The sequence below is a fragment of the Olea europaea genome, unplaced genomic scaffold, assembly GCF_002742605.1.
Source record: "Olea europaea var. sylvestris unplaced genomic scaffold, O_europaea_v1 scaffold574, whole genome shotgun sequence".
Taxonomy (NCBI): domain Eukaryota; kingdom Viridiplantae; phylum Streptophyta; class Magnoliopsida; order Lamiales; family Oleaceae; genus Olea; species Olea europaea.
The window spans coordinates 34,557-62,057 of record NW_019264080.1 but is presented as its reverse complement, the minus strand read 5'-3'; the positions used below and the strand labels follow the sequence as shown (position 1 = coordinate 62,057).

Below are 27,501 nucleotides of genomic sequence, written 5' to 3'. Positions count from 1 at the left end.
GATGAAAGTTCAGATTTTAGGGACCACATCTACAAGTTGAATATGTGCATTACTCAATTCGCTAAGGTAAAAATTGAAGGGAAGATCAAGCAATTATTTTTTGGCATCTCTTCCAAAAAATGGTTTGAACTCTTGCATCAACATAACTAGTCTATAAATACATTGATTGCTTACGATCATACTAAAAGACGAGTAAGTACACCTTGTTAAAGTAGAGAGTATCATCGAAAATCAAAGTTTAAGTCTGATTTACGGCATGATAGAAGCTCGTCGCACTTGAGATTATCGAATTATCAAATTTGTCTTATAAACTTCTAATCTGCTAATAATTTTGTGGACAAGGTAGTGTTTTTACAGTGTCTTGTCCATAAGCATAAAATAATGATTAATTATTGAACAAAGTCACAGTAGTGATTAATAGGCGTTGAAATCTCTATCATTAGTAGGTCTATTGACCCATAAATGATTAAAAATCAATCTTATTGCAGAACAATTTTATACAATAGTGCCAATCAACTTTTCGAAATAAAACCCAACTTATAATTAGGGACGAATCCAGGAGTCGAGTTCAATTAGGACGGATCGCGAGCGTTGAAAGTTTACTATCGACGACCAACTTCCGTAATAGTAGGGGTTTTTGTTAATATTTATTTAAATAATTTTCAAAAAGTCGTATAGATTAGAACTAGAACTAGGTACAAACCTTCATTTTGGATGAAAAAATCATTCCATAATGTGCAAAATGCCTTAATTTATTTTTCAATTAAATATGCAATATATATTAACAAAATGTCAATATTTAATTTACAATTAAAGTTAATTAAACAAGTATTATTATATTAACAAAATTGAAATTATTTATGTGCTTATATCGATATTATGTGCTTGTATGATTTCACTTTTTCGCAATCGATTTTCTGTGAACGAAAGGTGGAACCTTTTATTAATTAAATAAATTTTGTTGAAAGATTCCTTATGACATTAAGGTCAATTTTTCTATAAATTCATTTACCATTAATTGACCGAACTCTCAAATCAATTGATTAGGGGGAAAAAAAAAAGAAAAAGAAAATCAAGAAGAAAGATAAAGCACTGGTTAAAATGTTTCTAGTTGCATTAAACCAGTAAAATTGAACATATATTATTTTGTTACATTATGCGCTAAAAATCAATAAGTGTCATGATGGTAAAGTGGTCAATATGTTTAATGAAGATAGCATGTTTGAATCATCTTTCTTGCATTTGTTTTGGTAAAAATTGTTGAAATACAAAAATTATAAAAAATATTGTTCTTGAAGAATTTTGAATACAAGATCTCCAATTCAGGAGTGGAAGGGCTAACCAGTTGAACTACAAAAAATGTTTGTTGTTAATATGAATTATCAAATATATAATCTAAAAATTATATCTATTATCAGCAAAAAAAATTTTTCCCCAACGAATCCAGCTAGAGTGTCGCCGCCCACTAAAAATTAATGAAAATTAATGACAAAGCAAACAGAAAATACAAATTAATGAAAATAAATCCACAAAGCTATTGTCATGTAGGATCCAAATAATACAAAAAATGGTGTAAAGGGACTGAAGCTACTAAAATATTAGATGGGGACCCTAACTGTAATATTTCCTGAATAAAATCAATGGCTCAATCAATGGTAGTAGCTTAAGGCGAAGCATTTTTGCTCAGTGTAATATAATTGTTATCACCTTCCAATCATCTTCCATAACAGTCCCCACGGCCCCCCACCCACTCCACCTGTTGAAACTTCAACGCATTGCCCAATATCTACGGAAACTTCTCTAAGTCGCTTGTTGCTTCAAGAATTTTAATAGATCTTCGTTTTTCTCTGTATTTTCCAGTATCCCAATATGGTTATGAGTCTGAGTTCTAGTTTTGTGGCGAGTTCTCGCGATCCCAGATATCCACTGAAACATTTAGTCTCACCCCATCATAGATTGATCAACTCCAATTTACTCTATCGGAAATGTAGACCACATCTTGTTACAAGAATTCAAACGCTTCAAGTTTACTGCAACTCCCAGGTGACTGCCCAGTACACTTTTGTGTCTGAATCTAATATTACTGTAATTGGTTCTTGAATGCCCTTGTGATGTTACTGAGTTTTCGTCGAATTTATTGTTGTAATTTGGTTTAAGCTGATTCTTGAGTGATCACTTCATTTCCTGGAAACTGTTCTGTTACTAGTTTGAATTTCATGCGATTCCCAAGTACCGTTTTCAATAATAAAATTTTTTAACCTCTGTTCTAGTTATGGGTTGATTAAATTTAGTTTTGATAACCCACCCACTTGTGCATACAATTTTTTGATGTATTTTGATGAGCTATTAACGTAACTTCATTTCGGGCTCATCATTCATACATTATGAATTTCTTCCACGTGAATGAATTAAATGGCATTTAGGCCAAAAGGGGAAAATATAAATTTGCTGTGAGATTTTGATTTGTAGATGAGGTCAAGATCAATAGGATAACTCGTTGGAATTAGGGGGAAGGTTAAAATCAGAAAATTGTTCGAAACAAAAACAAATAGAAAACCTCCATATTTGGTTCATTTGATTTTTGCAATACTTTGCTTTTTATGATATATTAGTGCTTTGGCTGCGGCAATCTTGAACATATTTTGTAATGGGAACTGCTCATATGAAGAATCTAAATTATTACTAGTTATTTAGAATATGATCTTGTCCAACATTTGTACTCGTAATATTATTGGTGTTGTTAGCAAACTGAGAATTGCTGTAAATTTTATACTTGTTGAACCAGGCTCAAGGCATTAGGTAAAGTTTTTCCCAATCATCTTAATTAAAATATTAAATGATCATAAAGGGTTGGACAAGGGATGAATAACTGAGTATTAGGAGGAGTTAAGGTCCTGGAAACTTCTTGCACAAGTGGTAATCAACATTCTGACTTTCATAGATGAAGCTAGAATGTTAATCTGGTTTTTATCCACCTTCTAACAACTGGTTACTGTCACCTGCCTACCTATCTACTCACACCATTTTTTCTTATATTTGTTTGTTTACCTGCATTTAGTGGGTAGGTTCTGTGCTTGTGGGTGAGTTGAACTCAATGGCTGTAACGCTTACATACTGGGATCCATGAAGATCAATAACTCATTCTCCCCGCAGCTCTTATACTTCCTTTCATTAAGAAATTTAATTTATATGAATGTGGTGTGATATTGATTTCCAGGCTGCAGACTTTTATCCCTTTCTCCAACAAAAGAAAAAGGTTCTGAATGTAGGAATTGGGGCTTGAAAGAATGCAAAATTTAAGGATCTAACATCTACATGCATTTATCTTTTTACAGGCAAAGGAAATGCAGATCAGAAAGTTTTCCCCCATTCTAGAAAATATGCTACTGTCAGGAAATGGGGTCTTGCCTTCTAAAGAGTGGAAAGCAGTTCCTGACATTTGGAGGACTTCTGCAGAAAAATTTGGTGATCGTGTAGCATTGATGGACCCATACCATGACCCTCCTACAAATATGACTTATAAACAGGTCAGTTTCTAGTCTCTGTTTCTTTATATTCTCTATCATTCTACAGTTGGGATTTTGTAATTAATGCGGACTAGGTGCTGTTGCAATGAGTAAGACAATGATTTGCCGTTTGTTTTGGGATTCACTATATGTACCCAGAATTTCATGCTTTTTGGATCAACAGTTGGTAGATTGTGGGCTTCATTTTGCTATGTCACTTTTCTAAAATGAAAGACATGAGCATCTACAATTTTCGTATGATGATGTAAGACTGGATGCGGGTGCTTTATATCAGAATGCTATGGTGAGAAATAGGGAAGGAATATGCTGCAGAAATATATTGGATTACACTTCAAAAAACTAGAATGAAAAAACGGGAATCACTCCTAGGCATCATGCCTTATGTGGTTTGCATCTAACAAACCTGACACAGAATTTTAGCTGTAGACAATGTCTTTTTTTCAGTTATGCATTCTTGGCCATTAATCCAATTCACTGCCATTTCATTTCTTCATAGTGAAATGGACGAGGAAGTGTATATGAAAATTTCAGCTCGGCATTGGAGGAAATCTTGGGAGCAGGATGTGTATCATTCAAAGACGTCCTTATAAGGTTAAAGCAGTCTACTAGGACATGGTTTTGAAGGTTTACAGAGTCAATGGTCAAGAATGGATGTCATCAAAGTCAAGGAGATCAAACTCTATTCATTAAACACTCCACGAGCATGAGGATTACAACATTAATTGTATTTGTTGATGATATAATAATCACTGAATATGATGAAAAAGAAATGCCCAACTTAAATGTGTATCTTGCAAAAGGACTTTGATATTAAGATTTGTGGATCCTTCGTTACTTTCTTGCATGAAGGTTGCTCAGTCCAAACAAGGAATCTTCTTAAACTAGGAGGAATATATACAAGATATTTTGAAAGAGAACAATATACTTGGGAGAGGACCAAGTGATTATCCAATGGAAAGTAGCTATGAACTAGAATGAAAAGGGAAGATGAGGTTTCTGATCAAGGAATATATGAGAAATAGTAGGGAGATTGATCTAATAATTACCAAAAGATTGATATTACCTATAGCATGATCAATGTGAGCAATTTCATGCATGCGCTGTTTAAGTCTCGTAATGTTTTGTATTTAATTTTGAGCTATCTTAAGAGTAGTTTAGGTAAATGAATTCTTTCAAAAAAGAATGGCGATCTATAGGTGGAAGCTACATTAATGCTGATTGGACAGGTTCTACCACTAATTGAAGATCCCCTACTAGCTGTTGTACCTTCCTTGGAGGGTACCTTATTACACCATATGGAGAAGTAAAAAACAAGTTGTTGTTACCTATTGAAATGCTGAAACAGAGTTTACAGCGGTGGCTCTAGAAATCTGCAAAAAGTTATGGCTGAGATCACCTCAATAATTTAAAAATTAGCAATCGAGTCTCCTGTAAGACTATATCGTGACAAGAAGTAGCTTATAATATAGCTTACAGTCTGTTCCAGGATCACGAGACAAAACATGTCAAGATTGAGACTCTTTATCAAAGGAAATAAGACTTAGGCCTAATCTGCACTCCATTTGTATCCTTGATCAATCTCTGGCTGATGTTCTTAGCAAGGGTCCACCTAGGCAACTTTCCAAAAAATTGTTGGCGAGTTTACACCCGCTTGAAGAGTACTGACGAAAAGTTTAATTGTGTATTTGAATGAAAGTTGCCTTTTAGCTTACACTAGGTCATAATTTATGTGAGGAGATCTGGTCATTAAGGGAGCTTCTGTTGATAGGATCTGGTTTTATTCTAGGATCCTTGCTTTATTTTTCTAGGACATTTTTTTTTTTTTTTTATTTTAGTTTTCATTTTTGATGTTTAGGGGTGAACTCTATTATTTTTTTTTTGGGTTGTTTAACAGTCGTTGGGGAAAAGGCAGATTCAATCTGATTGGACAGGTTCTACCACTAATTGAAGATCCCCTACTAGCTGTTGTACCTTCCTTGGAGGGTACCTTATTACACCATATGGAGAAGTAAAAAACAAGTTGTTGTTACCTATTGAAATGCTGAAACAGAGTTTACAGCGGTGGCTCTAGAAATCTGCAAAAAGTTATGGCTGAGATCACCTCAATAATTTAAAAATTAGCAATCGAGTCTCCTGTAAGACTATATCGTGACAAGAAGTAGCTTATAATATAGCTTACAGTCTGTTCCAGGATCACGAGACAAAACATGTCAAGATTGAGACTCTTTATCAAAGGAAATAAGACTTAGGCCTAATCTGCACTCCATTTGTATCCTTGATCAATCTCTGGCTGATGTTCTTAGCAAGGGTCCACCTAGGCAACTTTCCAAAAAATTGTTGGCGAGTTTACACCCGCTTGAAGAGTACTGACGAAAAGTTTAATTGTGTATTTGAATGAAAGTTGCCTTTTAGCTTACACTAGGTCATAATTTATGTGAGGAGATCTGGTCATTAAGGGAGCTTCTGTTGATAGGATCTGGTTTTATTCTAGGATCCTTGCTTTATTTTTCTAGGACATTTTTTTTTTTTTTTTTAATTCTAGTTTCCATTTCTGATGTTTAGGAGTGAACTCTATTATTTTATATATGGGTTGTTAAGCAGTCGTTGGGAATAAGGCAGATTCAATTTTTCCCTGGAATTTCTACAGAAACAAATGTGAAGTGGAAGTATTCGAGAAAATGTATTCTCAGTGGCCATAGATCATGCATATTGGGTTCATTCCATTCTTAAGCTATTGCAACATTCGAACTCAGGCTGCTTGTCATGCTGTTTTTTCTGAAAGATAAAAACCCAAGAAATGACAATTCGTCTCTGATAGCCATAATGATGTTTAATGAACCTAGCTAAAACTTGCCAATAAACTTCTGTTAAGCATTTACCTACCACTTTTGATGTTTCATCATCTTGATCCATGCTGTGTGCTAAAGTCAGCGTCTTGCATTGTTATTGTTGTTGTTTTCGTTGTCGTTGTGATCATTTTCCATATCAGATGCATTGTTTAACATAATAAAGTTCCATATTCTGAAGTCAATTTGAAGTAGTCAGTACCATTATCTGCATTCATTTTGTGAATGGGGTTCATAGAAAACCTATGAATCAACAATTCCTTTCCTTCTCAAAGTACTAATCCATTTTGTTGTAAGCTGTAGTTGATGGGTATTTTAGTTTAAAATTTTTATTATGGAAATTCTATTCTTGTTGGATTAATTTGCCTTATATTTTGCTACTTTAATTTGTTCCCAGTATTCTGAGAGACATTTAGTTTCCCCATCCTCTTGCTCCTCTCCCAAAGTACTTTTATCTGAAGTTCATTCCCTCTACAAACTTTCAGCTTGAGCAAGAAATTTTGAACTTCTCTGAAGGACTAAGAGTTATTGGATTGAAACCAGAGGAAAAGATTGCCCTTTTTGCTGATAATTCATGCCGGTGGCTTGTCTCAGATCAAGGTATGCAGCCATTCACCTTAACCTAAACTTGGTGCCTTAAAAAAAGAAGTGTACTAAATTTAAAAGATGCAGTCTGCATCCTTCCCTCGGCCTACAGACTCTGTCAGTTAGCCCCTTGCTCAAGCTTTTATTGAACTCTAACTCCCTAAACTAGCAAACAAAGGCTCTTTTGGATCTAACTTTCTTTCTATCTCACACAACAAGCAAATAGGTACCAGTGGTTCATTCTTGTATTACCAAGAAATGCATTCAAAACTAAGATTATGGATAAGGAGCAGCCAATTGCTCTGGAAACTAATGGAAAGTATAATGGTTCTCCTAACATTCTACATCGGACTTCTATCCCATTGGAAGAGCTTTTCTTTGCCTGCAAATTTGTAGATCACAAACTTCGAGACTATGTTCCATTCCACCACAATACCAGGTCATGCTTTAATTTTTCCAATTTTATGTTGTTACCGTCATTTCTCTAAGTAGACCCAATGCAAATCTACAAGTTGCACAAATTCTTGTGCATCCAGTTGGATTGCAAAATATATCCTGCTTTTATCTATTTTATCCTTTTCTTGGTCTGCATCCACACAGTTCGCTCAATTGGGTTCAGACAGTATTTTCATTGCTCATCTTTCCACCTCTAGAAATGTGTTGATGTAGGATAATTGTTTTCTTGCTAGTTAGCAAATAAGATTGCTCAAGACTTGGGGATAGTAGTTCTGAAGTCATTTGGGCAAATGCTGTTTGTGGGGTCCCTCTCCTAAGTTATTACACTGCCATTAGTAACTCTAGCAAAATGTGGGAAAAACTTGTGCGATATTTGAGATGCTCTTCTGGAAATCACTCTTGAAGATTAGATTCTGTTTCCTTTAGAGACTGGAGTTGAAATGTTCAATCTGTGTACAACATGCATTTTTGAATTCTTGAACGACTTCTTAAATGTGTCAATCTGACCTCAGGTATTATGGCAACTGGAGCAATCAATGTTGTGAGAGGTTCGAGGTCATCTGTTGAAGAGCTTTTGCAGATATACAATCACTCTGAAAGGTTAGAGGAGATGTTTCCTTTCAGACTTATGCTCTCTTCTTATTCCAACTGGATTTATGTTGATAGGTAGACATATATGTACTCTTTTTAGCATGATCTGTCATAGATTGCGATGAGTGTAGTGCATGTGATCATACTATCATTTTCCGTTATGTTAATGGAAGTTTCTGTAGTTTTTTCCCTTATCAAATTTCTAACTGTAGTTGGTTCATCTGCGGATTGAAGTTCTTTTCCAATACTAGGTGCTGTAAAAATATTCATTGTTGCATTTTCACGCTTTAACTGCTGCTCTGGGATTGAGGCTAATTTAAGCTGCATTCTTAGTTAATTGGTTTGTTGGTACAATACTGCAGATTTCTTTGTGTACTCTTATTTTCTTACATAGGTTGCATAATTCATGAATATTTAGGAACTCTGTAACAATTATATTTAATTTTTCAATTTCTCTTTCTTATTTGTGAGTGGAATTTATGAAGTGAAGAACTACAAGGGTTTTTCCAAGTAAAAAGAATGAGGTTCTATTGTCTTTCACTGATGTTTTGAGGAAAATGGATGCCATTAAACAATTGCTTTGCAGATGACTAGATGCCAGTCATAAATGAATCATCTATTATACTTTTTTTAGTCTGCTTCTGTTTAAAATGCTTATGATACCATGCTTGGATTAAAATAGTTTTTCAAAAGAAATACAAAGTCTCATGGACCACCCCTTGTCATTAAAGTTTTAATTGTTGAAAGGAGGTTGGTTTTGACCTTCTAATGGTGTTGAAGATGTTATAAAATATTTTATTAGATTGTGAAATTGGAATCTTTTTATTGAATGAGATATATTATGAATTTTGGTATTAGTTTGTGTGCAGGCAAGTTTACAGTATAAATTAGTTTTTCACTGAAAGTTGTTGCACGAAGTTCATATTTTTTAAGACGCCACAAGACGTTGATAAAACAGTATCTTTAGTTCTATATATACCTAAAGCCACTGTGAGGAAAGAAATTATTATAGATCCTATTGTATCATTTGAGCATCCAAACAATTGATGTAATGTGAAAGAAAGATAAATTGAGCCCATGGTTTTGTGAAGGTTGGTCAACATTAGGTGTCCAAGTTCTTGCATCAACTTCTTTTAGTAAAGAAATTATGTGCTTAGTGTTTTAGCATCATTATCTACTATCTACAGGTGAAGGACTTCATAGATTACATTCCTGACTCTTCAATACTAAAATGCTTGATGGAAAGGATTCTAGGGCATAGAAAATGTGATATCACCAAAATAATCTACTATTTTACACAATTAGTAAACAAGAAACAAATCATGTTCAAAAAGTACTTAGAGACACTTTTTGTTGAGCATTCAGTGCAGCATCAAAACTATGCTGGACATATACAGGCAACAGAAATAACTGTAGGGAAATGGTACTTTCCTTCTTGAGGTTATGTGACAAGTGCAAATGTGCTGGTTTGGAAATTACTGATTAGCCAGTTCTTGTTTGTTGGTGGAACAGATGGTAAAATCCCACGTTTTATCATTAAAAATCAGCACTAGCAGAAAGGATTTACTTTCATTCTCTTGCTTGTTAATTTTAATTTCCCCTGGTTCTCCCTCATCTTATGCTTTTACCAACTTTATTTCCTCCAATTGCTCCTGCTTACCCACCAACTAAAATTGCTTCTTTGGTTCTTCCACCATCAAAATGCTGCATTCTGTCTCCCCTGTTGACGAGATAAGATGAGATTTTCTGATTGATACAGATTATGAACAGAAAATTATAATACCACAAGATAGGGAAATTAGTATGCAATGCCTTCTTAGAATTATTTGGTTCCTGCAATTTTTTAGCTATGTTGATATCTCGTAAAAAATTTGGTCGTTTTAATTTACAGTTGTGAATTTATTTTTGAAATTGCTATCTGTCAATATCAACGTATTGTTTTTTGAAGCGCTATATCGAGTTAATTAAAACACTTCCGTTCTGCATTAGTAATGAGAACAACAGCAACAAGAATGGAGAGGTATACTTAACTAATCTTCTTTAAAATATATATAATACGACTAGATATGCAGAAAAATGGCGTCATTGTATGAAATGGTTTGGGATGTGCTGCCGTACAATACTAGATATAAATGCAAAATGTTCTGATCAAATTATCTGAGATTTCAATGCTTCCCCACCCCTCTATGGGGACAACATTTTATTTGATTCCTGCTGTGTCTTAGGCAGTGATTCATCCTTTCCACCATAGATGAAAACTCTCTATACCTGTGGATACATAATGCCCGTTTTTGGTTGCATATCTTGGAAGGTGGTGAATCTTTGAGAAAAATCATTTCCGTTGTTCCTTGAATTTCAGAATGTAAATGTTTTACTGCTATAACCGCAGTGTGGCACTGGTCGTGGACGATCCAGTTTTGTACAACCGCATTTTGGAAACCTTTCATTCCCGAGCCACTATAAAATTTGTCATTTTGCTATGGGGACAAAAATCAAGCATAAGAGATGTAGCAGCAGCAGAAATTCCTGTTTATAGCTATGATGAGATAACAAGTTTGGGTCGTGAGAGTCATACGGCCTTGCTTCTTTCTGAAGATGCCAGTAAGTTGCTCTGCTGTCATTGTTCAGTAGCGTTAATAAGTGATTGCTGCTGCAGCAAAATTTTTATTGCCTAATGCTTGATTGTCTGATGTGAATATAATATTTTTGGATGCATATATTAAGATGTATATTTAATCGCACTTGATTTGAACAGAAAAAGAATCGATCCTTTTAAGAGCATTGTAACTTATTTTATTATTTAGTCATGTTATGCCCTTCTATGTAGTCTTATGATGCACCGACATAAACACGTGTGTCCGATACGTTACATATTGGATACACCGATATGCGATTTTTTAAAGAAAGTACTGATACGATACGTCGTCGACACTTCATTCATTTATATAGTATAAATTTATTTTTATACTTCTTATTAATTTTTCTAGTTGAAATATTTTAAATATGAGTATATATTTGTTATTTACTAATAGTTTTGAATTGAAAATATATACTATTTTAATAAAAAAGAAAAATGATCATCATACAGTGTTCGAGGAGTGTCGGTGCTACAGGGATGTATTATATATGCTATGTTTAACAGGGAAGAGGCGTTAGTGGCACCTCTAACAAATTTTAATGTCAGAAGCTATAGGACTGGGTTTATTCTTTATAGTACCTTAGTAAATATTAGATTACCATATATTTTTAAACTTGCACAAAGTAATTCCTCGGTTGCTTTTGTTTTCTTTTTTTGCCCTTTTTTTTGGGTTTGTTTTGGGGCCCATATCTACTTTGTTTAACATTTATTTTGTCATGTCAAACTTTTTGAAGAGATTGGCTTTCGTGTGAGGGAGAGAAGAAGATGAAGATGAGAAAAGAATCCATCCGATTGTGTTCATAGCCGAGTATTTTGGTGTTTGGGTGAGGTTGGTTTGGTATGGTTAACTAGTTATTCCATGAGATATTAAAGTCTAAAACAATGTGAGACAAATGAAAGAAGAGTATTTGATTAAATACTAGTTGCAATGGATATGTCTAAAGGTATTTGATTAAATAAAACCAAGTCAGAGGCGTTATTGTATGACTGTTAATGGGGAATGACTTGACGAGGATGTTATGCATTGGAAACAATGACTACTTAGGTGGTTGAGATATGTTTGGCAGCCAACCCCAAAATTATTGGGAATAACACTTAATTTTTGCTGGTGCCTGCATTTTGTTTTGTGTGATGAGCTTCTGATATATAAGATTGTGATATTGAATCATTGATGATCCGATGAGAGCTCAGTAGAAGGTTTCATTATTGCTTTAGTTGTACAGATACAAATTACAAACATGATTTTCAGTATCATAGTGTTAATAACATTACCATTATGCTGGTTTCTCAGATGTTGTCTGAGATTCTATGAGAAACTTTTCTATTGTAATTTTTATGGTTTGAATGAAATATCAGAAGAATCATAAGCATGATTAGCATGGGCCATAAGCAAACAAGTAATTTTTTTGGTGGTAAGCAAATCATATCAAATTTTCTGATGTTACCAATGCATAACGTTAAATTGAACTTTTTATGATGCAATGCCATAAGATATACTATCTATTCAAAGTTAGTCGAATCGCAATTTTGTCCTAGCTCAGAAAATAACAGCCATAACTGATTCTTTTTAACAGTTGGCAGTCGTAAATAGAATCCTGTAGCTGAATTTACTGGTATGTATATTCAGAATAGACCTTACGATGTTGATTTGAGTCTATGAAGAGATTTTATATAATGAAGCAAATTCAAATATTTTAAAAAGGTCATAATTCAAGCAGATGCATACTAATTGAGTGCCTTTGGAGGGGTTGACTGATATGTTAAGTTTTATTAACAATGTGGGTAGCCTCTTATAACAATCAATGACCTTGTGAATACAGTTAATGGTTCATTGCTTTGCTGATAGATGATTTCTGAGTTTTAAAACTTTTAACACTTGTAATACTGGAATTATAGTTACAAGTTCTTTTGATATTTATAAACAATTTCTCTTTTAGTTCCATTTGATGTAATGAGGCTGATCATATTTGATTTGCAAATATTTTGCGCAAATAATATTTCTGTCAATGTTTACTTTGAATTAATGATACTGTGATAACAGTTAACTTATCATCTTACTAGTGACGAACAATTTATCGAAAGGATGAAAACATAATCCACATTGGGAATGACATTGCTGACTAGTTACAATAATTTCAGGGAAGCAATATATTTATGAATCTATTGGATCTGGAGACATTGCTACGCTTGTATATACAAGTGGCACCACTGGGAATCCTAAAGGTGTTATGCTCACACACAAGAATCTGCTGCACCAGGTTGACCGTTTATTCTTTTCTATTTTTTTGGATAGGTTAAGAAATTTCTATTTCTATTTTTTATTTTTTCTGAGAAATGGAGTTGGGGGTTCTGCTAGAATAATGAAGGTAGCTTTGCCTGTTGGAATTTCCTCTTCATTTGGATCTTTTAATGTAATGTTCTCTGTCTTTTGAGAGGTATTCTTTAAATTTCCTCTGGCATCGAAGAGAAGCATGTAGTTCTTTGCTGAGAAGAACTTGAGCTATACTTGTGATTTGTTGATTATGACCATATGTGTGTGTGATGTTGCCTGTTTTATCTTTTAGCAAATAAATTTCTTTGTATCTAAATATACTGCCCGTCCCATCGAAATCTGTTGCGTAAGTTATCTGGTTGTTTTTAAAGACCCATGTATATGCTTCTATCTTAGATTACAAATCTATGGGACATTGTACCTGCTGTGCCTGGGGACAGATTTCTAAGCCTGCTTCCACCTTGGCATGCATATGAAAGAGCTTGTGAGTATTTCATATTTACCCATGGAGTCGAGCAAGTGTACACAACAATGAAAAATCTAAAGGTGCATTATTTCCCTTCCTATTTGGTGTTGTTATATTTTTGTCCCTTTACTTCTGTAATTATGATTTCACTAAAAGAAAATGTTTGTAGAAATGATTAATTGTTGTCTAGTTGTGAGGGTAAATGGTCTCTTCAATTGCAGGAAGATTTGCAGAGTTATCAACCTCATTATCTGATTTCTGTTCCATTAGTCTATGAGACACTTTACAGGTGAATCTGACTGCCTTAAAGTATTACTTTCATCATGCACTGTAACTCATTAAATATATCATATGTCTATGGGACAAGCAAGAATTGTATATCATGTAGTTGGAAGTTGTGGAAGGGGGTTATTAGAGTAAGAAGAGGAACTATTGAAGAGTAAGTATTGGATTCATGACCTGAAGTTATCTCCAAAAGACGTAGGAGTGGCATTGCTGTTCTTTATTTTATGCATTCACCTCATATTTCAATTTTTGGTTTTTTGAGTTTTTGTTCCTTTTATCTTTATTTTGTTGTTGCTGATTATGAAGGATTCTAATATGCTTTGTGTATATGTTCATGTCGATGGTTTACACTATTGTCTTTCAGTGCTGAATGTGTTTATGTTATTTCGATTCTCAATTATAACACTGAAGCCACTGACAGATCCCATATTTACCTTTACTGCTTGATGAATTTCATTACTGTTTATAGATCACTAACACTGGTTTATTTTGCAGAGGGATTCAGAAGCAATTTACTACGAGTTCTGCTGTTCGTAAACTAGTTGCTCTTCTATTCTTGCGGATCAGTTTAGCGTACATGGAGGCCAAACGAATTTATGAGGTTGAATCATAATCATGTTTTTTATTTTTCCGAAATTTGTTTTAACAGTTTGGCTGTTCAGAGCCCATTATAATTAGAATCACTGTACTGATAATTATATTCATGTTGTTTCCGTTTCATAGTATAAGATAATATGCTGTTTTGACAGAATATTACTTCTTCTTACTTTGATTATGTGTATTTATTGAAGATTCATGTAGTTTGGTAGTCTTTCTCTAAACAAATAGTAGCCAAAGATCTCTTTAGCTCTCACTCTGTCTTGTCATAAAGCGTACTTTGATGTTCTTTTGGCTTGAACGTTAGACAAGGATATGCTCTAACATGATAGTGGAACTGGTTTTTGAAACTTTGGATGATACAATTCTCGACACCTATTGAGATATAGATACCGGATTTCGGCAAGATAGTTACAGATGCTAAAGGTGAGGTAGGGTAACAAGCAAAAAAGCCCCTCTTCTTTTTCTAAGGTAGATTGATTGTCTCCTCTGTTTTTGTAAAGCTACGTTTCAAATAGGAGCAATTACTCCCTTGTAGCTGATTAACGTCGTACATAAGGCAATACTTTGACCTTTGCAAGTATGAATGGATTTTTCTTTTGTCATAAAAGAGGGTGTTGACGAACTATTCTAAATGGCGCTTAACGCCTTCCAACCAGGTGAAAATGTTGAGAGATTCTTATCTCTGTCTATTATACGCATTGATCTTCCTCACTTTTGTGCTGCACCATGTTTCGCTGTATTGACACGTGAAACAGTGAAGATTACTTGCAGCTTTTTAAAAATTTCTTGTTTTCTATATGGTTGGTTTGTCTACTCAGTATATTTGAACTACTTAAAGGTGATTTGCTGAGTTTTTTAAAGGTGGTTTTAAGAAGGCAGGATCATTAATCTGCGAACAGCGGTGAGCAAATAGTCACTCTAGGAAAATACTCAGGGTTGCATCATTTAAATTGCTTTACAAGACACTGATCTATGCTCTAAGAAACCTAAATTTACAGCAAGTAATCATAGTAAAGGATACTGGGACAGCAGTAAATTGTTAGTAGCCAACAGAATTTGTAAATCCAGTGGTACCGTCATGGAGTTAATGTGAGAATGAGGAAGACAAGGAGAGTGGCTATAGTGGACCCAAGGGGTTTGATCCATTTGGTGGTGACCTACAGTAAAACTGTGAAAAGAAAGAGAAAAAATAAGAAAGGAAGAGAAGCAAGCAACACAGGAATGAAATTCGGTTTGGATCATGTCCCATGGACCACTCAAAATGTAACAGATAGATAATTAAGTTTTAAAAGTGTAAGTTGGATTTGACCCAAGGCCATCTCCCAAATATCTCCGTACAATAAATACCACTTAGAGAACTTGCACTTTTCAAGATTATCAGGATTTCATGATTAATTTTGATTAACTGGTTTATTTAACGCTGCATTCCCATTTTTATATTTTACACTTAATGAATAAGATTGTTCTTTTTTCTTAGGGGAAATGCCTTACAAAAAATCTGCAACAACCTTCCTTCCTTGTTTATCTTTTGGAATGGTTGTGGGCAAGGATTTCTGCTGCGATATTGTGGCCATTGCATATGTTAGCAAAGAAAATTGTCTACAGTAAAATTCATTCTGCTATTGGTATTTCAAAGGTTCGGCAATTCTTTTTCTTATTGCATGTGTATCCATGTTCAGTTTTCTGATTTATTCTAGGAAGTTCTTACAATGATTAGGTACTTCTTTTTTTATTGTATGCGTATTCATGTTCAGTTTTCCGATTTATTTTTGGAAGTTCTCAAAATTATTAGGTACAAATGACTAATGTAAAACTTTTTTTGACGTTTTGCAGGCTGGCGTGAGTGGAGGTGGTAGCTTGCCTTCACATGTGGACAAATTCTTTGAGGTAAGAGCTTATTCATTCTTTGTTAGTTATGTCAGGAATGTGTCTAATTATTCCTTGTAATATTGATCCGATACTGCAGGCAATTGAAATAAAAGTTCAGAATGGATATGGTTTAACAGAATCCTCACCTGTGGTTGCTGCTCGACGACCAAATTGTAATGTAATAATCATATTTGATGACCTTAAAGTTAATGAACTGCTGCATTTTTTCTTCTTCCCATGATGAGTTCTGAATCAATAAATTTCGTGTATTTGTTCCATTAAAGCAATGAATTTCTATTCAAGAAAGACTATAAAAGGAGTATCTGATTTGAAGACCTTGATTTGAAATACTTAGCAGTCTTGTGTGCATAGTTTAAACATCCTTGGGCAATGGAGAAAATATTGGGTGGGAACTTGTTACCATCTTACTAGAATCATATAATTTGCATAGTTTAAGGCATTCTATTAATTAGTCTCTAGAAAATTTAAAATCAACTTTGTGCAAGCTTCTCTAAATCTACTTTGTTCTTAGGGATAAAATATTATTGAATGTTTTTTACTATGACTTTCCTTTTGAACTTCTCTGCCATTGAATCTTCAAAGTTGATATTTTGGGTATTTATGTTTAGATCTAGAACCATTTGTTAGATTAGTTTCTGCACTATCGATTGCATGACAAACAATCCAAATTTATACCAAATAAGTAATGCCTTTTCTGCTGTTAAAAGTAGAAAAGAAACAACAAAGTTCTGACAAAGGAACTCTTTTAAAGAAATTCTGTGTACTTCTGTTGCAATAAAATCAACTCATTCGAACTGGAAAAATCTTTAGAAATCCACTGGCCAAGTTGGCAGACTTTCCAACAATCATGCCCATGCTGAGGGGAAGGTATTTTTCATCCCTAGCCTGCTTTGGTTAGTTTGAAATGACCCAGTAGAAACCGCTATCTTAGAATATCAGCTAGTTCGCCCTTGATAGGAATATGATTGAGTACACATGAAATTTAGGCTGGATATGGTATTAATAATGGACAATCAACTCTATTAATAATAGTACATTCCAATATTAGGAAACGTAATCCTACCACCATGTTAGTTCCTAGTTAACTAGAACATGAAAGTAAATAGAAAATAAGTTAAAATAGATTTCCTATTTATAATTGGATTTTTATTCCAACTCAAATCAGTCCATTCTCAATTTATTCTTTTATAAACTGTTGGCACACTTCCATGTGCTTTACATTGTTCATTTTGATTGGATCTTGTGCAAAATTCGTTCCTAACTTGTCTCAACAAAGTTTCATAATTTTTTTACACTGGATTCCAAGGTCACTCATCCAAAGCCACTCACAGATTCCATGTCTATTAACCCACACATTTCTGTGCTGGACTTTCCCATCACTGATACTGATTGCTTCTGAAAAAGTGTAATACCCTGATGTTGATCTTAGATCAGATAATGACTTAACCCAGAAACATTCATGCAGGCTTCTAGGATTAATTATCTCTTCTTCTTCATACAACAAAGTGCTTTTCTTTCCCTCAACATTGAAGGTGGTTCTATTAAGAGTCTATCCTTTAGAAGATCCAGAATACATTTCTGTTGTGATTCTACTATTCTTCAACTAAAGTGTGCAACTTCAGTCCAAGCTAAGTCATGCCAAAACTATGTCATCTACCAATGGTTAGAAATTGATGGAATGCATTAGGGAGAAAAGGCTTCCTAACAGAATTTCCCACCATGGAGTATAACCTCATGACTTGATGGTGGCCAGTATCTATAATTGTCGTGTGAAAACAACTGTGCTTGTATGGATTTCCGAAACATGGAAATCGATCTTATGATCAATCCACAGAAATCGATCTAAGCTGATCAATCCACCTCTTTGACTAAGTTCTTGTCAGTTTCAACTCTTAATATTCTGAATGCATTTCTACAGTAACTTCTTTCTATTATATTATGTTACTTGACAGTGTCATAACTTATCATTTGAAGGTTCTTGGCTCAATTGGGCATCCTATTAAACATACAGAGATAAAGGTTGTAGATGCAGAAACAGACAAAGTTCTTCCTTTTGGTTTAAAGGGCATTGTTAAAGTTAGGGGTCCACAAGTCATGAAGGGTTACTACAAGGTAACATTTGAAAGCTCTTCTTGTCACAGAACTTCAGTATTTATGTAACTAGATCTTTTAGATCCATGAACATAAGTAACATGTTCTTGTTATTTGTCATTGTTATTGTTTTTATTTAAATTTCTAATTTAGACTTGGTCATCCTGCCCTTCTTTTATAATGCTTTGTCACCTTTCTGCATGGCTAGTTGCAACATTTGTATCAAGTGTATGAATCTTGTGATCTCTCTACCATATCATTCTCAGAGTTGTTTCTTGGTTTAATTAGTCGCACTAATATGAAAGATTGTGCTATTTTGTTAAGGAATAAAATTTCACGTCGAATAAAGATGAAAATATATGCCAACTTATAAGGGATTGAGTTACTTCTCTTAATAAGTTTGGCCTTTTAAGATAGAGCTCCGAATTTTAACATGGTATTGGAGGCCATTAAGCTCTAACGAGCAATTTGATTCGATTAAGACTAAAAAAATGAGCATATGAATTTCAAGATTGATCTACTCAAATGATCTACCATCTTGCAGGGACATATTAAGGGATACAATTTCACATCGAATAAAGATAAAAATATAGATTAACTTATAAGGAATTGGGTTACTCCTCTTAATAAAATTGACCTTTTAAGATAAAGCCACAAATCTTATCACATTCATATTAATTATCAATTACACTTTGTCAAAGGCTTTAATCAAATGAATGAGCGTCACTCTCTAATAGCTTGAGCTCTTGGGATGAGGTGATTTGAATTGGTATCTAATCTGGCGCAGGTTCTGGCTTTAAGTCTCATCGCCACCCATTTGTGAAAATTATGCACATGTTTGATGTGATGGTCATGTGAAAGGCATTTAAATAAATAAAATTTGTCTCCCTCTTTAATAGACAAGGTGGTTCAACAAATTCTAGGACAAGATGAAGACATTTAAATTTCTGAACTTGTGACAATGTAGCTTGGTTTTCATGCGCAAACCAACATTTCCCTGATCTGCTGTTAAATGGAAGATGGGAATTGGAGGCGTGGACTACATTTCACTGTCATTGGATTTATCTTCCATAGCACTGCTAAAAGATTGCTTACTTTTTGAAGTTGTGAATTGGTTGCTAGGCTTTCATGCCGAAAATTAACCTTTCTCTGATCTGCTGTTAAATGGAAGATGTGAAGTGTTTTAACATTTCGCTATCATTGGATAAATTTTTCCATATCGCTACCAAGTGATTGGTGTTTTTGTATCAGTTTGATTTGCGAATATTTATGCATCTTCATTTCCTAGTCAGTAGATTTATTGAATATTTATTTGTTCAGCCACTTCAACCCGCATAAAACCTCGCACGTGCTTGTATGTGTAGATGTGTGATTTTATATTTGAATATCTTCATTAGAAGCTTCAAATTAAAAGCTGCATTAATAATTTAATATTATGTCCACGCTACATAGAATAATTTTCACAAGACTTGACAAAGTATCCATTTTTTTTTTCTTGGCTTCAAATTCCTGCAGAATAATTCGATAACGTTAATATTCTACTGATTTCACTATTGATGTCCATCTTATCTACTTAGTAGTGTCTTTCTAGATGAGTGTTTGCAGTTGTTTCGGTCTTCAATATACTTAATAACTTATATTTGCTCTATGTAGCTGATGTTTACAATTTCTATTCTCGTCTTCCACCTTGTAACCTGAAAAATAGATATTGCTCACACTGCCATGCACACCTGCTGTATAACTTACCAGAAATAACGGCAACAACGTTGACCATGTAACATATGCACCTGATAGTTGTCTTCAATGTGGTCCTCAATTTTATTTAAATGTATAAATTTTAGATATTCTTGTTAGTCCCGAGTAACTCAGTGACTTGAATCATATCATGTAATGTTCTTTAACAAATATATTGCAGGTCTTTAAAATGGTCTATATGGTGTTGAGCATTCAATACATATGTATGAAAGCTACTAGTGATAAATTATGTTCATTATCTTCTATATCAAAGTTATTTACCTTCTCTTTTGAAAATGATAAACTAGAATCCACTCGCAACCAAACAAGTATTAGATGAGAATGGCTGGCTGGATACGGGTGATATTGGCTGGATTTGTCCTCATCATTCTGTTGGACGAAGTTGTGCTGCTGCAGGTGTTATTGTTCTTGAAGGACGCGCAAAGGACACTATAGTCCTTTCAACAGGTAAATTAGAATGTTTATTACAGTACACATGTTTTTCTCTCTGTTGGCATAGTACTAATATGAATTAGGTAAAACAAATAAAAGGTGCATCTTTGACATAGTTCAATAAATCTAAATTCGCTAGAATGTGTTCTCAGGTAGAACAGAGCTGATTAATCTTCTATTACATGAGTTGGATATTACGAAAGACTCCGTAACCGTCGGATTTTCCTATAGTATCTGAACTTATTTATTACTTCCATCAAAATTATTTCAAGTAGCAAAATAAACAATTCCTGAAATTTTTGAAACTAATTTCATATTTATTTGGTATGACATAATTAGATAATGGATCCCCTGTTCCTTCATAGTTGTATGCTGCAGCCATTTGTTTGACTAGATAAATTTTTTAAGGCATCGATATAGTAATAATCTCCTCTATTTCTCAAAGACCTTACTCATTTCTAGGTCTGGGCATGGTTCGGGTTGGGTTGGTTATGAGTCCAACCCCAACCCGAAACCGACTTGATCGGTTTGGATAAATTTCTATCCAAACTGACCCAATCCAGTCTTTGAAACCGAACCAAATCGGGTTGGTTTGGTTAATCGGTTTGGAATTTGTGCAAGCAAAAAAAGAAAAAAAAAAGTTGTATACCTATATTGAGTTAAAACATTTGTTTTTTATACATATAATTTTTTTCTTACATGGAGCATATCAATAATATATATTATATAAATTGTAAATAATCAATTTTTCCAAAATCATCGTATATATAAATTTGATAGTTACCAACAAACAATTACACCAAAATGAAAACAAGGCTACAATCTAAATTCGAAGTTTATACCAAATGATTATTCTTCTTACTTTCTTTTCTTTTGATAATTAGAGTTTTGATAGAAAAAATATGGACGTTAAACAAATTATTTGAGATAACATTATATTTTTGTTTTTATTATTTTGTTTTTTACGTTTAAAAAGATATATTTTAAAATAAAAAAAAATAAAAAAAGATATTTGCAGGTTGGATCAGTCAATTAATGGGTTGGTTGCTTAAACCGAAACCAACCCACCAGACTTTTTAATGGTTAAAATTAACCGAACTAAACCAATTTTTTGGTTCTAACCAACCCAAACTGACCCGACTCGGTTTAGTTTGATCGGTTTTTCGATTTTCTTTTACCCACCCATACTCAGTTCATTAAACGTGAACATCATGTCACTAACTGTTCAATGAGGTGAAATAGGTGAAAATGTTGAGCCTGCAGAGATAGAAGAAGCTGCCCTGAGAAGTAGTCTTATTCAGCAGATTGTAGTCATTGGCCAGGTGAAATTTTAATTTATTTCAATTAGGCATGCCGACTTCTGTTTCCTTACAATAGCTCACCAATTGCCATATATGTGATAAAGCACATGATACTTCCAAAACTTGTGTTACATTGCATCGAATTTGCAGGATCAACGACGTCTTGCAGCTATAATTGTCCCAAACAAGGAAGAGATTTTGTCAGAAGCTAAAAGGTTGTCTAAAGTAGAATCTGATGCCTCTGAAGTTAGTAAGGAAATATCGACTAGCCTATTGCATGAAGAGTTGAGAAAATGGTAAGACGCACATTCGAGAAATTCATAGCATTTACAAAATCTTGAGACATTAGCATCAGTGAAGCGATATAAAGGTCTTTACTTTAGCAAACTTATACTGAAATATTCCTTAATATTTGGTTTAAGGAAAACGACCTCTTTTCGCGTAGGACAACTGTTTAAAACATAAGTTGATAACAATCACAACACTGAGTGCAAAGCCTTTTGCTGCTTATATAAGATTTTATGCGTAGAAAGCTATAATCTTTTTGTCCTTCACTTGAATTTGATGTATTGTGTTTTGCTTTACTCACTTTGCTTGAAGAACGATGATCATTGCAGACAATTTCATGTAAACGTCAAAAATAAATTTAGTTGCACTAAAAAGAACGTTGCAACACGCAATCAACGGATCACACGTATGGTGTAGTTAAGCTATAGTGTCAAACAATTTGAAGATTCTAAATCTTGTCTGTTGAAGCTTAACAGAACTGATCTCTTGGAAGTTTTGAATCCTCTACACAAAAATTTGGAAATTAGAATTTCAGGATAGAGCGTAAATTCAACTGACCTAATATCTCACTTTCTTGTTTCTCTTTGCCTTTTCTTCGAATGCAGGACTTCAGAGTGCTCATTTCAAGTTGGACCAATTCTCGTGGTGAACGAGCCTTTCATGGTAAATTTCTGTTTCAAGAGTGTAAAATGGTTTTTACGGAATCTATTTTAATAATAGTATCTTCTTAACAACTGTGGTATCAAATTGCAGATTGATAGTGGCTTAATGACTCCAACCATGAAAATCAGAAGAGACAAGGTTGTATCTCAATTCAAAGAGGAAATAGACAGTTTATACAAGTGAAGCCTAATATAGTCTCATTGAACTAGTAAATGTGCAAATATGGCTGGTCAATCGCTTACACAATCTCTGTAATTTACAATACATTCTTTTTTCCTTCGCTAAATTTCAATATTCACTATTGTAATAATATAGATACAGTGTTGGGCTATAAATTTATTATATATACCACATTGTTCTAATGTAAACACATCAGTCTACTTCTTGGAAGAGATGATGCTTGTAGGAAACTATCATTCTTCACAAAGGCAATCAGTAGCAGCAGCTAGATAGTGACATGGACTGTGGCGACATCAACATGGGGGAAAAGAACGAAGAGGGACGGGTTCTTTTTTCTTTTGGCATAGAAAGCCCCCGGTGGCAGACTCTCGTGTTAGGCTATTTGATAATTGTGTCAAACTTATGCCAACGTAGGATGCATTGTTGAAAAAACTATAGCTGGACATCATTCTCCCTAAGATAATAGAATACGTGACTTCCAACGCTAAAGCCAATTGAAGTAGTGAGAGACAATCACATTTTTTAAAAGTTATAGCGGATAGGAGAGGTCCAATAGTACCTTTTAACGCTTCAGATCAAGTTCAAGAATCTACCTCAAGTAGCAATCGTTTGGCATAGCTCCAGGGCGGAGCCAGAAAATGATTTTAGGATTGGTTGAAATTTTAAAAAACTTTGAATGAACTTACGCCACAAGAATTGAGTTTTGGAGGCTATTTTTGTGATATTCAAGATAAAAAGTATACGACACTTAATGAAATTAAAAAAAAAAAAAAAGTTTAGATGTCTCACATTAAGATATTCCACAAAATTTTTGTATTTTTTACCAAATAAAAAATCGATGCTTATCTTAAAAAATATAAACTAATTGAATCACGATAGAATTAAGCAAAAATACATATCCACCAATGAACATTTAAAAAAGTACTTAATGAGTACTCTTCTAGTAACTTTGACAATTCATCTTTTCAAACAACTGAAAGTTTTAATAAATATTCTTTTTTATTGTCGATATAGATTACTTTATAAATAAAAAAGTTTTAACACATTCTTTTTATTGTCAATATCAAATCTATAGTAAATTTTTTATTTACATCATAATATCTACTTTATGGTCAAAATAAGATTTTTTTTTTTAAATATGAATTAGTAATGAATGAAAACATACGTAATTTAGAAAAAAGACATAGTGTCTCTAACTATTAGAATAAGTAGTTTACTTTTACATCTAATCAATACAAATTATTTGTAAAAGAATGTACTTAATAATTATAAGTAAATTTTAGTCAAACATTTATTAAATAGAATATCTAATTTGACAATAAAATATTCACATTTAATGAATGTCTTGAAAAGAGTAATTAATAATTGTAGTGTCTTTAATACAATTTGTATAATGGAACATTGGACTTGAATTGAGATTTAAATTAAAGCTGAACTAATGCTAACATCTAAGCCATAATTTTAAAATCTTTGCTTAAAATATAATATGGGCAGGCGAGCATTTAATATGAGATGGGGAGCATTAAAATAATTTGGGCTGGGAAGCATTAAAGTAATTTGGGCTGGGGAGCAAATAGTATGGGCTGGGAGGCATTGCTGGGCTGTAGGTTTGCCCATCTTCAATGATGTTTAACATGACTACTCTTCCAATAGTTTTCAATGTTTTAATATTTAAGGTACTCTGTGTAGGCATGGCCAATATCCTTTACCGATGCTTAGGGTTGTTATGCATTATTTGGCCTTCATTTTGTGTCGTGTAGATTCTCTAGGATTTATTTCCTCACTTTTCAAGCTGTGGCCCAGGTTGATGTAACAGAGGTCATTGACACAAATGGAACTAATTTGAGTCCCAAAATGACTAACCATATTTTTCGTACCAATTGCACTTGACGTACAGAATTGGCTTCGCATCGGTTATAAAGGGCGCAGATAGTGGAAGGGGTGGGTGGGTATTTTTTTGTAATATTTTACTCATGTGTGCTCCATGTAAGTAATCTGAAATTTTTCTGTCATTATTCTGTACACAGAATAATTGTTTTCGTAGTTTTCATATTTCCAAAATTTTTATGGGTGTCAAGATGAATGTTTCTCTATTTGATACGATACAACTACTAAAATTTATTTAAGCACGGATGACAACTTCACAATGTGTCACATACTATGACTCGTGATGAAAGAAGGCAAAAGGCAGTTTAGCGAAGCAAACTACTGTCCACGGGAGAAAAATAATTTCGTTGCGAGACTTGAAGAATCGGCACATGAAAAAAACAAGACATCTAGACATCCGTCGAGAATTTATAGTTGGGGTCGACTCTTTGATCCAAAAATAGAAGTGTTAATCTAGACAAAATAGAAGAAGTATAAATTCTGATTTCTCTATGCAAAAGCAAGGGACTGGAGAATTTATCTTGAGTTAGTAGCCTAATGGTCATGAATGCCTCACACTGGCCTTCTCCACCAACTTCAACAATGCGCCAAGCGCCACCTCCCGACCCAAGGCAAGAAACTCCATGCCCAAGTGATCAAATCCGGCCTAGACCACAATGGCCTCCTTTATCCCAACACCCTTATTGATATGTATGGAAAATGTGGCTATCAAAATGACGCCCTCCAGCTGTTCGACAAAATGCCCGAACGCGATTTGGCCTCATGGGCGTCAATTTTCACTGCCCACAACCAAGCCAGCCTTTTTCAGAACACCCTATCTCTGTTCTCCACCAAGTTTCTAATTGAAGGCTTCCAACCGGACCATTTTATCTTTGCAAGTCTCGTTAAGGCTTGTGCTAATTTGAGTGCCTTGAAACTAGGCCAGCAAGTGCATGCCCAGTTTATGGTGTCGCCGTTTTTGCATGATGACGTTGTAAAGTCGTCCCTGGTTTATCTTTATGCAAAATGTGGACTGCCTGATACTGCACATAAAGTTTTTAATTCCATCTTGTCAAAAAATGTGATTTCTTGGACTAGCTTGATATATGGCTATGCGCGGGCAGAGAGGAAGAGTGAGGCTATTGAGCTCTTACGCGGAATGCCGGGGAAAAATCTGTACTCTTGGACTGCTTTGATATCAGGGTTTGTGCAGAGTGGGCTTTTGGTTGATGCGATTAATCTTTTTATCGAGATGAGAAGAGTAGGAGTTTATATCGAGGATCCATTTATTCTTTCGAGTATGATTTGTGCTTCAGCTAGCTTAGCTATGTTGGATCTTGGGAAACAGGTTCACAGAGTAGTTATAGGTTTTGGTTATCAGTCTAGCTTGTTCATCAGTAATGCATTGATTGATATGTATGCCAAGTGTAGTGATGTATTAGCGGCAGAGAAGATTTTTTGTCATATGTCGAAGAGAGATGTAGTTTCTTGGACCTCTATAATAGTTGGAATGGCACAGCATGGGCAAGCTGATGAAGCATTGTCACTGTATGATGAGATGACTTCTGTTGGTTTGAAGCCAAATGAAGTGACATTTGTCGGGCTAATTTATGCCTGTAGTCATGTTGGCCTAGTGAACAAAGGTCGCCAACTTTTCAAATCTATGGTGGACGATTATGGATTGAACCCGTCTCTTCAGCATTATACGTGCTTGTTGGATCTTTATAGTAGATCAGGATACCTTGAAGAGGCTGAGAGCCTCCTTTACTCAATGCCGTTCAAGCCTGACGAAGCTGCATGGGCTGCTTTGTTGAGCTCTTCTAGGCGAGTTGGGAAAAGTGAAATGGGAGTTAGAATCGCAAATCATCTGCTGGAACTTGGACCAGAAGATCCATCATCATGTATATTGCTATCTAATACTTATGCTGGTGCTGGTATGTGGGAAAACGTATCGAAAGTCAGAAAATTTATGCTTGCCATGGAAGGGAGAAAGGAACCCGGTTACAGTTGTGTTAACTTGTCGAAGGAGAACCAAGTTTTCTATTCCGGGGAGACGTCACATCCTATGAAGGATGAAATCTTTGAACTTCTCAAGGAGTTGGATGCTGAGATGAGGAGAAGAGGATATGTACCAGACACTAGTTCAGTTTTGCACGACATGGGACAGCAAGAGAAGGAAAGACAACTCTTTTGGCATAGCGAGAGACTGGCTATTGCTTACGGGTTGCTTAAGTCTGTCCCTGGAACAACCATACGGATAGTTAAAAACCTGCGTGTTTGTGGAGACTGTCATGTAGTTCTGAAGTTCATCTGTAGCATCATGAATCGGGAAATCGTTGTTAGAGATGCCAACAGATTCCATCATTTTAAAGGCGGTGTTTGCTCTTGTCGCGACTTCTGGTGATTGTGTGATTTGGAGAAGAAAATTAGATGTGAGTTAATTTTTTTTTTGAATGTCAGTGTTGATATGTGGACCATTAAAAGTTTTGAGGTAGTACATCAAAATATGTTCAAATTTGAGTACTTTAATTGTTACAATACATTAATTTCGAGTGCTGATGTCGCATCATAATTTATAAAGATTACATTCTAGCCATGCACGGGTCAATCAATAAACCGAACTTTTGAACCACAACCTGACCGTTTTAGAGTGGTGACTTTGAAAGACAGTATTCTCATAGGTTTAGTATCAAGTAGTGGCAGTACTCTAAAAGAGTAATCTCATCCTAAACTTGACGCCCTAAGTGAGTTTAGTGCATTTTTTTCAGG

The 27,501-nt window shown here is 34.4% G+C and overlaps 2 protein-coding genes across 2 annotated transcripts; both read left to right on the top strand.

The window, feature by feature from the left end:
* Positions 1-1,684: 1,684 nt before the first annotated feature.
* LOC111389294 (probable acyl-activating enzyme 16, chloroplastic) lies at positions 1,685-23,130 on the top strand. The gene is made up of 18 exons (XM_023014216.1): positions 1,685-2,043; positions 3,336-3,527; positions 6,859-6,973; positions 7,927-8,014; positions 10,395-10,606; positions 12,783-12,901; positions 13,312-13,461; positions 13,603-13,670; positions 14,162-14,267; positions 15,744-15,902; positions 16,100-16,153; positions 16,233-16,313; positions 18,131-18,268; positions 20,290-20,449; positions 21,677-21,756; positions 21,886-22,031; positions 22,629-22,686; positions 22,777-23,130. The coding sequence occupies exons 1-18, from the start codon at positions 1,870-1,872 to the stop codon at positions 22,867-22,869; spliced, it is 2,193 nt and encodes a 730-aa protein (XP_022869984.1). The 5' UTR covers positions 1,685-1,869; the 3' UTR covers positions 22,870-23,130.
* Positions 23,131-24,858: 1,728 nt separating this feature from the next.
* On the top strand, positions 24,859-27,284 carry LOC111389284 (pentatricopeptide repeat-containing protein At4g14050, mitochondrial). Its single transcript, XM_023014198.1, has one exon. The coding sequence runs from the start codon at positions 25,301-25,303 to the stop codon at positions 27,134-27,136; it is 1,836 nt and encodes a 611-aa protein (XP_022869966.1). The 5' UTR covers positions 24,859-25,300; the 3' UTR covers positions 27,137-27,284.
* The last annotated feature ends 217 nt before the right edge of the window (positions 27,285-27,501 follow it).